We start from the raw sequence: 14,427 nt of genomic DNA, 5'->3' as shown, positions 1-14,427 counted from the left end.
TTGTTTAAACGCATAGAAAAAGCAGAAACTAAATAACAAATGGAAACCAACAATATCTAAAAAAACAAAGATCCTAAATAAGATTGCCAATTAGCATAATTAAACCTTTAGTAAATAATACATGTTTAGTGACATGGCTACACAGCTTTCATAATTTGCTTGGTTGTAACACCCCAAGAACACAAGTGAGCGGGCCGTGTCTTTCACATTTGCAAGCGGAGTACATGTGGCAGTGTTTCCTCAAGTGTGCATCACAAACTATACAGCAAACAATTCATTAGGAAGATAGAAGGACATTCAGACAAACATACACTCGTGCTGTTCTGCTAATTTAAAAAGGTGGTCTTGGGCTGATCCCTGAACGATACGATTAAATAAAATGAACAGAAAAGGCGACTAATGCTACTTCCCACCAGCCCCACACTAAATGAGAACAAACCACACGCTAAGAGAGAACACCAAAATTACAAGACCACTGTTACATTCATGAGGCATTTCATGTACGTATGTTTGTATAAAACTGACGATTCATTATCATCCTGCTGAGCTCCTCCACCTCCAAATCTTTGTTTAGAATTTCAAGTAATGGCTGGCAGGGGAACTGGCAGCATGGAGTCTGAAAGGGAAAGCATTTCATATCCTGAAAAGGAGGCCGAATTCAGAACCTCCTTCTCCTAATAAAACAAACAACTGAAAATAACTGCAACAAAGTGCCACAAATGAATAAGCCAAGACCCTGGTGATGGGAGCTGGCACGGCTGTTGTTGTGCAATGATGTGTAATTGAACACTGAGGTTACTTTACTTGATGTCACCTGCTCTTAGCATATGCAGTGTCTATAAAAAGTAATTACCTCTTTTTAAATTTTCACATTTTATTTTTATACAACACAATCACAGTGAAAACAGAACTCTGTGGTCCAAATTTATTACAAATATAAAACACAAAATAATTGGTCTCATAAGTATTTGTCCCCTTTAATATCCATCTATCCATTATCCAACCCGCTATATCCTAAAACAGGGTCACTGGGGTCTGCTGGAGGCAATCCCAGCCAACACAGGGCGCAAGGCAGGAAACAGAACCCGGGCTGGGTGCCAGCCTACCGCAGGGCACAGACACACACGAGGGACAATTTAGGATTGCCATTGCACCTAACCTGCATGTCTTTTGACTGTGGGAGGACACCCGCGCAGACATGCAAACTCCACGCAGGGAGGACCTGGGAAGCGAACCCGGGTCTCCTAATTGTGGGGCAGCAGCGCTACCCACTGCACTACCCACTAATATGGCACCCCTAAATCATCACTTGGGCAGGCAGTTGGTTTTGAAGTCCCAGAATTAGTTCAGTGGAGATCATCTTGTCTGGGGTTTCACTTGATTGAAGTCTGAAACGCGCCGTGTATGGCCTAACCGCCATGACTGGGATTGGCTCTTCCACCACGTCAATACCAGACGTCTGCAGTTTCTTTAGCACTCATACTGGGAGATTCAGGGAGAGTTGAAGCTCATGTGGTATTTGATGTATGATGTTGCAGTCATGGGCGGCACGGTGGCACAGTGGGTAGCGCTGCTGCCTCGCAGTTGGGAGACCTGGGGACCTGGGTTCGCTTCCCGGGTCCTCCCTGCGTGGAGTTTGCATGTTCTCCCCGTGTCTGCGTGGGTTTCCTCCCACAGTCCAAAGACATGCAGGTTACGTGGATTGGCGATTCTAAATTGGCCCTAGTGTGTGCTTGGTGTGTGTTCTGCGGTGGGTTGGCACCCTTCCCAGGATTGGTTCCTGCCTTGTGCCCTGTGTTGGCTGGGATTGGCTCCAGCAGACCCCCCATGACCCTGTGTTTGGATTCAGTGGGTTGGAAAATGGATGGATGGATGGTTGCACTCATGATCTGCAGCATTATACTCCTGTCACTGGTCTGTGGAACAATTTCATAGTACTTTGACAATAAATTTCAACTGCTGCTTGAGGGGGCAGTAGCCCAACAGAGTGCCATATAGACAAAACACAGGGTCCCACGTCACATGTATGAGAGCGGACTTTAAAAACTTTTAGTCTGACTGCGCTGCACCTGACCTGCGTTGATATATGAGGTACACCATCAGTCAGACCACCTCCTGATTTATCCTCGAGTCATCATTCTGAGTAATCAATCCGCTGTTCTACAACGGTGGCCAGTAGTGATGTAACTTTCATTTCATGGCAAGTATACCCGATTGAATTTTAAGTCAGAAAACAGGTCAAGAGATTTTCAGACTGCTGAATTACACGTATGGAACAGCAACAACGAGCAGAGCAATGGTATTGAGGTGGTGACAGTCTAAAACCTCAACAAAAAAAATTTGGCAAGTGAAATTTTCAGCTTTTGGGGAGATGGGGTGGGAAACTGCAACTTCCTTGAAGATGGAAGTTAAAAATTTGCTGCTACTCATCTTTGACAGATTTCTGGAGTGATACAAACATGCACAGAATGTGAAGAAACACAAATTTGAAAAGCCTGAAGCGTCAAGCAGAACAGAGACACAATTACAATGATTCAATGGACCCTTGTGTAAGGAAAGGTCATTTCTCTGGGCCTATTAGTTACCTCGCTTCTCCAGTAGCCCACGCAGAGCATGGTGCCCAGGTTTGGCCATGCTGCAGTCCAGCACTCGGGAGTCAATGTCCTCCAGTACACAACGTGCAGTTTCAAAGCTGTCATTCATAGTTGTGGCAATGACGCCAGTGGGACCTCTCTTCACCCAACCGCTGCAGTAGAGACCTGGGGAATCAGACATTAGAGCTTTCAATCACAAGCAAAAAGATGGTGACAAGGTGTTGATTTTCGGAATATCTGGAGATTGTTTGGTAGGACCACATATTTACAGGAAAGGTAAGTGCATAAGAGTGAATAATAACTCATAACAAAACACATGAGTGTGTGAGCAAGATGGGGCCCTGCAATGGACTGGTGGCCCATCCATCTTATTTCAGAGAGCTGGATTTAAAAATGCTAGAATATAAAAAGCTTTTCCTTCTATGGATTGCTACCACTATTTCTGAGTAAAGGAAAACCAGAAGAAACTTTTTCTGGGGTTCTAATGAACAGTAACGTCTCCATGTAAACCTATCAGTGGACCAACATACAAGAAATAAAAGCATGGTGGTACACTTACTCACAATACTGCCTCACGGATTCAGTGTCTGGATGCAAAGCGAATGCCAGTTAACTATCTGTATGCAGTGTCACACATGCACGTCAAAGGATCACCGTCTGAGGTATGCAATACCCCATGGCTTGAGGGGGTGCGGTCACTAATTTTATTGCTTCTTCTCTCTTTCATAGTGCTGAGAAGACACCCATTGAGGACAACTGCCTCTGCCCCTTCTGTTTAGAGCCTTATAAAGCCCAGTTGTCCCCAGAATGAGGTGTCTCATTTGGACCCAAACTTGCCCAAGAATGAAGCTCCAAAACCAAGACTTGCTCTACCAAGCCTCTGATCAGTTGGAGCCAAGAAGGCTGTATTCTTTAAGTTGCTTACCGTTTTCTGTTTTGTGGCCCAGAGTGCATGTTTTGTTCATTCCGAACGAACGTTAAACTGAATGGGGCAACCTGGCTGGCACCCCAACATTTCTTTGGGCTCCCTCTGCGTCTTTGCTTGCCCAGAGCAGTTCACATGCACTCCCTGTGTCAGCATGGGCTCTTTTCTGGGAACTTCTAGTTTTCCTCTCACATATTTAACTGGCCATGTACGAGTGCAACTGTGGGTATTAAGATGGGTTGGTCCTATGACGGATTAGCACCTTCCTTCCTTGTACCTGATATTTCTAGAACAGACGCCAGCTCTCTTTGACCCTGAACTACACTCAAAAAAGTAGATTACTTGAAAAGTGGGGGGCGAGAAACCAATGTGAAACACAAAGATGAAATATATGCACTGTTGTGCATCAAGGAACAACCTTAATGAATCAAATTTCAACTTGACAAGAGAATGTTATTGGGAATAACAAATAAGGACTCACCAGGCGTTTGACATACTCGACCCATGTCGTTAGGAATCACTCCTTGGGTTTCATCAAATGGCACGCCATCATCAATGGGCAAACTCTTGTAACCTATGCTGTTCACAATGAGCCCACATGAGACTTCCTCCTCTTGTCCAGTTAGGACAGCCTTGGCATTCTCCCCTGAACCCTAAAAAACAAAACAAGAAAAACAATATATAAATATGTACAGAATAAGACCTTTACATGTTAAGAAAGCTGCACCCACACCGAGTCCAGGCAGCACACTGGAACACTCTACAAATGGCACAAATCTTTTGCACTTTTTCACTCTGTGCCATTTTTCCTTTCTCTGACTTGCAAATTCAAAGCTGAAGTGTTGAGCTATCTTGTAAATTTCCAGCTTCCTATATAAAAATTTTTACTTGTAAATGAGCCCAGTGATTAATTAGTCATCATAAATACTTGAATTGGCATCAGGTGGAAACGCTGTAAATGCCAACCAGAAGTTTCAAAAGTACAAATCTCTCAAAAAAATGTAGTTCTAATCATCAGTTAGAATCTCACACCTTCAGTATGTTTTTTACTAGGGTGGCATGGCTGAACTGTGGTTAGCACTGCTGCCACATACACAGAGTATCACGGTGACAAATCCTGCACCCAGTCAGTCATCCTCCCTGTGTAGTCTGCAAGGGCTCTCCTCCCATAACCAGCACATATAATCGGGGTAAGTTAACTAGTAACTCAAACTAACCAGTGCAAGTGGGCTTTGAGATGGACTAGTACCCCTAGTACAAGGGGTTTCTGGAATCCAATCAGGCATAAAACACATCAATATTTACTTATTTAACTTTACCAATTTATACAAATACACCTGGGCAACACCGAAAACACTGGCTAGTTCAGTGGTTCTCAACGTTCTGCCCTCAGGGCCCCTTGTGGTTACAGGTTTTTGTCCCAAACCACTTCTCCTAACTGGACTCCTGCCTTAATTAAACAAGTTGTTATTTCCCAGTCTGTAATTTCTAAATGATTGTTAAAAAAACAAACTTTTTATTTTTATTTTTACTGAATGGAGCATGAATGTACAGTATATGAATTAGACTGGAAAGAATCTTATTTTTTCTTTAAAGCATTTTTTTTAATGTTCTGGTTATTTAGGCAATTATCCACCATAATAAAAGGAAAAGTATTTGAGTATATATCTGTCAAGTTGGTACATCTGTCATTCTGAAAAAGATGGTAATAATAAAATACATTCCAACAGATGGCTGGCACATCACAAACATTAACATTGCTTTTACAAATCCCATACCAAATGGCATAACAAACATATGAATTGCAGGGTGCACTACAAAAGTTAACACAGAGGTCTATGTTGATTACTTCGATGTTAATGTAGCACAGCTAGTTTATTAATAAGCACATAAATGAATAATACTGAAGTAGATGCTCCTTTTAGAGTCAATTCTGCTGGTGTCAGCTCTGCTCAACACGAATTGTCTGTATTCAGATTCAATTAGGAAAGCAAACTCCAAAGAAATGATTAAAAAAATTAAGCATTTAAAAGATACGATATACATACTGTACATACGTGTCTTAATTCCTGCAAGTGTAAATCTGACACTACTGCATTTTTCTAAAAGCAAAAGTAGATAGAATTGTCAGCTAATTGCACAATGAGATGAATGAAAAGAAACAACGTCTGACAGAAACTGGCTGGATCAAAAAACTGCAGTCACAGGATTAAACGTTGAGAACTGCTGGTCTAGTTGACCATAAAGTGCGCAATGGTACAAGTACTAAAAGGCCTCAAGTGTCTGTCACCCTGCCTGAAATCCTTCACTTTTCTAATCAAAATTCAATTTTATACCTAAAACTTTGATAGGGACATTTAACTTATAGGGAGGGTCACCGGGTAAGCGGAGGTATTCAATATTAGAAAATGCAAAATTCGTTGTTGAATGTCACACAAGCGCGTTAACATTGCACAAGTCAAATGAGAAAATTCAACGTGCACCTTTTCGCCGGACGCACCACGCGAAAAGAGGACACGGCCTGACGGTACTGTAGCTCCGGTAATCCTTCGATTCGAATGGAGGACAAGTGCATCGCGACATCGTTTCTAGGTAGCTGATATTTTAATTGGCCTGGGTGGCAATACGCAAAGTGTGGATTGAAGGCGAAACTCCGATCTTTGATTTTTCATGTGCGGATGTTCATTCCCCATTCCTTAAAATACTGAGACGTGAACTGAACGGAGTCGAGAAGTGATTGACACCTCATGACAGCTGGCCGTCCAATTAACGGTATTCAAGGAGTAACTCGCGCGATACTCGAACAGACTTAAAGCGCGGACAGACTCTCGCGATACCGTGGCGCTGCCAGTCCACCTCGGTGAGCCCTGCCCACTTGCCGCCCCGCCACTTTGAGTATAAACGCACTGGCTGCAATCTGTGCATTCATTTCAAACTTGTCTTCTCTAAGTGACGATGAAAGTCATGTGTGAAACTGTGCTACTAACGTTACACGAGCAGCTGAGCCCACTCATTAGTTTCTTTTACGGGGCGGTAGAAACCAAGGACCTGGAGCCGGAGATCCCCGTGACAGAGCCCAGTGCTGGAGACGGAGCCCTGTCGCTGTGGAGTGCTCTCCCCGAGTCCCTGCCCCCGCAGACATTCGTCGGCCTGTTATTTATTTTGTCCTTTATGGTCATCTTTAGCGCATGCTATTGTAAGATGGTAAACAAAAACAAGGAGGAGGTAAACAGAAAGTCTTGGGATGGATGGCTGAATGTATTGGGAGTGACCGGGTTAGGGTTCGGGGTTCAAGTATCGTTACACAAACGAACGAAGTCTACGAGGCTATTGAATGAGTGGATTGCTAATTTGAAACGTTTACCTTTAAAATATGCACTAGCTTTCACAGGTCTGTATTCGTTACAAGCATAATCCACGAGATTCAGCAAGTGCACGTTAAAAGTGACCCACACCCAGACTCGAAGCTATGTAACGTGCTAGCTATTTTTGAGTTCTGGAAATCCTGGACTTTATACTCATCCAAATACATTCAGATAAACACACAGACTGAGCTCTACATCAAATCCAAAAAACAAAGGCTAGTTTGAAATGCAGGCATGTCTACGTTTTTTGTAATGTACTTAACAGTACGTTCTACTCCATTATTCCCTTTGGGTTCGGTGTGGTACCACGCGATCCACCAAAATGGCTATTAAAACGTGGACATACATTAGGGTTGTAGTATTTTTTTTACCCTTGACTTAAACCAAGCTGCTTCTTTTTGAAAACGATTCTTCATATTGTGTTCACTTCACACCTTTTCTCTCGTTGGATTTCAGACTATCTCTACATTTCTGAGGAAATCCATAGAGCCCATCAGTGCAATTCAAGATAGCAACATAAAGCTTATTGAACAAATGGTAGCATACATGGCTATAACAGATCAGCGGGAGAGGCTCAATGTTATTCTTATTGAAGAGGTTCAGAGGAATATCTACAATTTGGACCAGAGGCTGAAAAGACTGGAAAAAGAAAATGCTGTCCCAGAATTCCGGTTTTCCAAAATGTCAGACAGTATTTTAGAAAAACAAGATAGTTTAGAAAAACAGTATAAAGATGAGATTTCGGTAGATGAGGACTCTCGCCCAGGACGAGAAGACTTTGATCAAAATGATAGCGGATGACAAGCCAGGAGAAAGTCAACACAATGCCAGCTCTTGTGTACCGGTCCGACGATCTGTTGAAGCTGAAAGAAACTAAATAAAAGGGAAAAAATGGAAAAATGATAAAGAGAAGAAAAATGGAAAAGATTTGAAACCCTTTTAAAATTTTAAGAAACAGGTGTCATAGGAAAGGCTTGTAAGGAGAACTGCTGCCCCAATCCTATACTGGAAAGCAAAGCAGAGGAAGTCATAAGGAAGGAGATGAAGTTTAAGCCATGGCTTATATAATTGAGTATTCCAGATACGGTGGGTGCCAGTACGGCTTCATGTTTTTTTTTTTAGGGTTAATCTGACTCAAGTGACAGTGCATCCCCCCTGGACAATTTGGCTCAGCTATGTGGGCATGTGGCCTATGTGCTGTTCAGTCCAAACGACTGAAATAAAGAATCTTGAGAGTATTGAGGGGGATGTCTGTCACTGCTGGAGCAGCCTTCCCTTCAAGCAGCAGTCAAGCATCATTGTAAATTCATTTCATATTAGAATAGCACTCTTGCATTCACAGTTTTTATTCTAACTGCACTGCCCAGGTGGTTTTTTTTTTCTGCAGGGATCTCATCGCAGTGGAGACCAGCACTCATCACATTCATTTGTTCCATGGCTTTCCCACTGCATTGTTCGAAACAGGCCAGTAGCAGCTGACCTTGCACGTTAAAGTGAAAATCTTCATTTTAAGATTAGCACAAGAAATTGTCATTTTATCCAAGTCTGCCAAACACAAAAGGTTTATTTGAGTGCGACTGTAGGAGGACAAAACATGATGCGATTCTGAAAGCTATAAAAGGTAGGAAGGTGAAACCAAACATCCCATAGATAATTTACCTTGTATTTAGCCAACCTGAGTTACCAGCACAAAGTTATTTCTATGTTTCCTTTATTAGACCCACATTACAGCTACTAACATCTGGACATGCCTTGCCACTAAAATTACAACAGTCTTTTACGGCACCTGTTGCTAAACGGTCCAAGTGATGCCTATGCACCATATTAGCAAGTGACATACGACCTGATATCCAATTCCAACTTGCTTTCTAGATATCTCTCAAGACAAAGATTATCTTTGATTCTTGTACCTTGCAGAGGTTATTTAAAAGCCGGAGTTTTCCAACCGAAGTCTCAAACTTGTGGCAATGGAGTCCAGACACACTGGCTTGCTGAAATGATGTGGTGGCCTCAACATAGTCAGTCTTCACTTGGAGGATAGCCTTCATGTGGACTTGGTCTTCTTTAACATCTTTGAGACTTGTGCATTCTCTTGAACCCCGACAGGTTATATCTTCAGATACTGATCTATAGGCCGGACGATGAAGCAGAAACCATTAACATAAAGCAATGGCTCCACGATTTTAAGCCTCTTAATTTACTAAAGCACTTATGGTCGAAGAGAAAGAGCACATTAAAAAATCTCAGCATTCAGAAAGAAACAATGTTTGCAACACAATCAATTCCGGATTACTATAAATCATAGTGAAACAAAATTCTTTTGAAGGAAATGGTCATTAAGCCAGTGCAGACAGAGCTTCTGAATAGAATCCACACAAGCAAGCGTCACACGGTTTAGTGTTGTCTACGACAGCCCTTCAATGAAACAAACTGGTTCAACTGGGTGTTACCATCATACAAGAACTCATCTCCCCCAATTAAGATTACTAGACATAAAAGGTTTATACTTGAGTGGGATTCTAGCTTCTGCCAGCTGTAACATTTAGGTTGAGGAGCAAAATTCCTGATGATTCTGCAAGCTTAATGTATGAAGGTGAAACAGAATGGAGTAAATGATCAAAGCCACAAGTTGATTTATCAGTGTTAACCTCAACCAGGCAGGCCCACATTACAGCCCCATTAACATCTGGACACATCTTACTGCACAACCAACTTTTATTTTACTTCATCTGGTCTTAACACATCCAAATGATGGCTACACACCATATCAGAAAATAACACTGGACCCAGTTCTAATTCCAATTTGTTTTATAGATACCTCTCAAGGCAAAGATTATCTTTCATTGTTATGCCATCATTCATTTTCTAATGCAGATTAAACTGAATTTTGCTAGGCAAACAGTGTTGTGAGGTGACTTAGGCTTTGGAATTTAAACCCAGGTTAATTTCTCACGTGTGACTCACTGTGTGACCCTGGGCTAGTCAATTTTTTTGTGCTGCAGCAGTTAAAAAATAAATAAAATAAATAAATAAATCAAGCGACTAACATATCCTGAAATTGTATGATACCCTGGATGAATGTATCAGCCCAATAGGAATATACAGTGCATCTGGAAAGTATTCACAGCGCATCACTTTTTCCACATTTTGTTATGTTACAGCCTTATTCTAAAATGGATTCAATTCATTTTTTTCCTCAGAATTCTACACACAACACCCCATAATGACAACGTGAAAAAAGTTTGAGGTTTTTGCAAATTTATTAAAAATAAAAAAACTGAGAAATCCCATGTCCATAAGTATTCACAGCCTTTGCTCAATACTTTGTCGACGCACCTTTGGCAGCAATTACAGCCTCAAGTCTTTTTGAATATGATGCCACAAGCTTGGCACACCTATCCTTGGCCAGTTTCACCCATTCCTCTTTGCAGCACCCCTCAAGCTCCATCAGGTTGGATGAGAAGCGTTGGTGCACAGCCATTTTAAGATCTCTCCAGAGATGTTAATCAGATTCAAGTCTGGGCTCTGGCTGGGCCACTCAAGGACATTCACAGAGTTGTCCTGAAGCCACTCCTTTGATATCTTGGCTGTGTGCTTAGGGTCGTTGTCCTGCTGAAAGATGAACCATCGCCCCAGTCTGAGGTCAAGAGCGCTCTGGAGCAGGTTTTCATCCAGGATGTGTCTGTACATTGCTGCAGCCATCTTTCACTTTATCCTGACTAGTCTCCCAGTCCCTGCCACTGAAAAACACCCTCACAGCATGATGCTGCCACCACCATGCTTCACTGTAGGGATGGTATTGGCCTGGTGATGAGTGGTGCCTGGTTTCCTCCAAACGTGACACCTGGCATTCACACCAAAGAGTTCAATCTTTGTCTCATCAGAACAGAGAGTTTTCTTTTTCATGGTCTGAGAGTCCTTCAGGTGCCTTTTGGCAAACTCCAGGCGGGCTGCCATGTGCCTTTTACTAAGGAGTGGCTACCGTCTGGCCACTCTACCATACAGGCTTGATTGGTGGATTGCTGCAGAGATGGCTGTCCTTCTGGAAGGTTCTCCTCTCTCCACAGAGGACCTCTGACAGAGTAACCACTGGGTTCTTGGTCACCTCCCTGACTAAGGCCCTTCTCCCCCGATTGCTCAGTTTAGATGGCCGGCCAGCTCTAGGAAGAGTCCTGGTGGTTTCGAACTTCTTCCACTTAGTTGATGGAGGCCACTGCAATTTTTCTACAGACAATTCCTTTGACTTCATGCTTGGTTTGTGCTCTGACATGAACTGTCAACTGTGGGACCTTATATAGACAGTTGTGTGCCTTTCCAAATCATGTCCAATCAACTGAATATACCACAGGTGGACTCCAATTAAGCTGCAGAAACATCTCAAGGATGATCAGGGGAAACAGGATGCACCTGAGCTCAACTTTGAGCTTCATGGCAAAAGCTGTGAATACTTATGTACATTTGCTTTCTCAATTTTTTTTTTTTTTAATAAATTTGCAAAAATCTCAAGTAAACTTTTTTCACGTTGTCATTATGGGGTGTTGTGTGTAGAATTCTGAGGAAAAAAATTAATTTAATCCATTTTGGAATAAGGCTGTAACATAACAAAATGTGGAAAAAGTGATGCGCTGTGAATACTTTCTGGATGCACTGTACAAATCAGCATTTTACAACATGGACTGTGTTGCATCTTTCATTCTAATTAGAACAGCACATTCATTACTACAGTCGTCCCCATTAATAAGTTATGACGCCATGCTGGAGTTAACTGGGTTCACATGTACCACCTTTTAAAATGTAAAACCCCTAAACCTTCATGAAATTTAACACAGTCTACAAAGCCTCCAGGATCAAAGCTGCCATCTTAATTGTTAGCTAGAAGGAATGCCCATCTGAAATTGGACGTCTTAGGTGTTTGACTTCCTGTGTAGTTGTGCAGCAATCTATCAAGTTGGCAGGTAGTGTGGCACAGTGGTCAAGGGTCATGGACTACAAACACAGAGGTTATGGGGTCAAATCCTGCTATGGACACTGACCACAAGCAAGTCACATGACCCGTCTCTGCTCCCAACTGGAAAAAGAAAAGCAACACATTGTACTTTCAATGTTGTAGGTCACCTTGAATAAAACACACTAAGCCAGATAATAATAATAAGACATGGTGCTGGAGTCTATTAGTTCTAGGCTAACAGTACATCCACCTTAAAGTCCCAGTTTTACCATCAATTAAAATTTTATTTAAAATAGTTTTATGCAGAAAAACTATTTCTAGCAAAATGAGGAACAGGATAGAAATAACTTTGTGCTAATCTGTATAAACTAATAGCATCTCTATTTTAACTTATTTACTATATATAGCTGTAGAATAATGAATCATGTGCACAGATTATGGATATTTCGTCTGACCCAGAGGACTTAGTTTAGTCTAAAGTTGGACTCTAAGGAGGTCTGCCACTTTGGATTGATGCTCTCAGATTCTCTTTTGAATGTGTTCTTCCTTTAGTGGTTGAGTAATGCCATATAATGCCATTAAAACAAAATCTTTGCCCCTGAAATGTAGTTTTGTAATTCCATAGCCTTGGGTGAGCCACAAGGCTAATTTGATTAAAAAGATTAAACCTGTTCCTATGATGCACACACCATATCAGTGTAGCCTTTTGCAAATTGTATTCTAGTAACAAAACAAATATTCTAGGCAATTTAATTATTGACTAACCGCAGTGATTCTCAAGCTCAGTTCTGGATTCCCCACATGGCTGCAGGTTTTTGTGTTATGCAGTTTCTCAGTCTCAGCCATTTTACCACTAATTGATGTCATAAAAAAAATAAATAAAAAAATGCGCAGGATGATTTTTACATTTTTAAAACAATTAGAAATGTTATATGTTTGCTTTACCTTTTAATACCTAACTTTGACTTATTTTCCCCTTTTCTGTGTAGTTTGCGGCCTTATTTGTATTCTAATAATGACAACAATTGAGAACAAGCAGAGTAGACACAACTGACTTCAGTGTCAGGCCCTCTAAAGTGCTCATTAGTCAATAAGGGATCACATAACTAGACCAACTGGAAATGCAGAATGAAAATCTGGATGATGATTAAAATGTTTGGTGCAGTTAAAAAAAAAAAAAAAAAAAAAACATTTTGCAACTCCAACATTGACCCCAAAACACAGTCTTCACCTAAACAGCTGGCTTAAATAAGCCAAGAGTACATTTTAAAAAGAAAGCTGTCTGGAACAAAAACCTGCAGCAACAGAGGATCCCAAAGACAAGGGTTTGGGAAGCACAGGCTTAGACCATAAACCATCTGCCCTACATGGGCCATAGCCACTTGACCATGAAGAGCATATAAAATGATAGTTTAGAGTTTTGGTCAAGAAAAGTTTGGCTAATAATAGTTCCTTCTATAAGAGCTTGGAAAAAATGAAAACCAAAACTTGATGTAGTATGGCATCTGCATAGGGTAGAAATGGCTTCTCCTCAGGAAAGTAAATAATTTGCATTTAACTCGGCCCTTAATTTCCAGCTGTCCTGTTTTCCTTCACACACCTCTTGGTCAGGCAGATTCAGCCACCAATTCCAGTTCAGCTGTGCCCAGTTCATGCCCTTTCATTTTAGCCACCTGCATTCCCCCAGGCTAGCTATGCAGTCAGATAAATATGGATCAATGCAAAGCCTTTTATTCCTACTGCTGTACATAAAGGTTCTTATGTGATAGAGCAGTGTTACAAATGTGCCCGAGCAACAACTAGCTATAGAAGCTTCCTATACTTTAAACATGCAGGAGAGTTCATGTCTAATATCCGATTTTAAACATTTTAAAATATGATGGTTAGACAGTAATAAAAACACATACCACTTTATTAACCTGAATTCCTTCCTTTATACCATCTGTCACGGGGAAGCAAGAACCAGTGCCCGAAAGCAATGGACACAAATCAGGAAAAATCCCTTCTGTTGAGGGGGAAAAAAGTGTTTTCATGCAAGTAGTGTGATATAGAGCTTAGTGTTATTTATTACTCCCAATACTGCAGTTAAAGCTTCAGAATTGATTACAGATACAAGGCTATCACAAAATGAGTGCTCAACAACACTTAAAAGAAATGACTGCATGATGGGGGCATTTCCACTCAAAGGCCAGATCTTGTTAAATAATAAGTTATTCTAGTACTAGGATACACTTCCATGTGTGTAACTGATCCACAGGGAAATATACTCATGGCAAATCACTGGAAAACATTCAAATTTGGAATTAGAACCATCTGAATGATCTCTCAAGAGAGCTTTTGGCATAAACGTCACCAGTGTAATTGCAACATGGCCAAAAGACGCCATTTACTTTACAAACAACCAAAGTGGAGTCCAGAGGCCAATGTCAAATGCACAGCTGATAGAAAATACAGAAATTGGCTTTTGTCAGTTTAGCAGGTCTCAAGATGATGTCGTAGTGGGCCACTTTGCATTATACATACTTCCACTTACAAAGCCACTTAATCAAACTCAAAGTTATGAGCAGACAGGTTCAGCACTTCATTTGGGGCCAT

The 14,427-nt window shown here is 41.4% G+C and overlaps 1 protein-coding gene across 1 annotated transcript in view; it reads right to left on the bottom strand.

The window, feature by feature from the left end:
- fdxr (ferredoxin reductase) overlaps nt 1-14,427 on the bottom strand; it is a 69,780-nt gene that overhangs the window by 9,373 nt on the left and 45,980 nt on the right. Inside the window, exons 10-11 of the mRNA XM_028818783.2 lie at nt 4,001-4,172; nt 2,586-2,759 (exon numbers count right to left, since the gene is read on the bottom strand). Coding sequence (XP_028674616.2) covers nt 2,586-2,759; nt 4,001-4,172 — 346 coding nt within the window. The remainder of the gene's footprint in view (nt 1-2,585; nt 2,760-4,000; nt 4,173-14,427) is intronic.

The sequence above is a fragment of the Erpetoichthys calabaricus genome, chromosome 14 (assembly GCF_900747795.2).
Source record: "Erpetoichthys calabaricus chromosome 14, fErpCal1.3, whole genome shotgun sequence".
NCBI lineage: Eukaryota > Metazoa > Chordata > Cladistia > Polypteriformes > Polypteridae > Erpetoichthys > Erpetoichthys calabaricus.
Note: the sequence above shows the minus strand (reverse complement) of the source record. Positions and strands in the feature narration are given on the sequence as shown.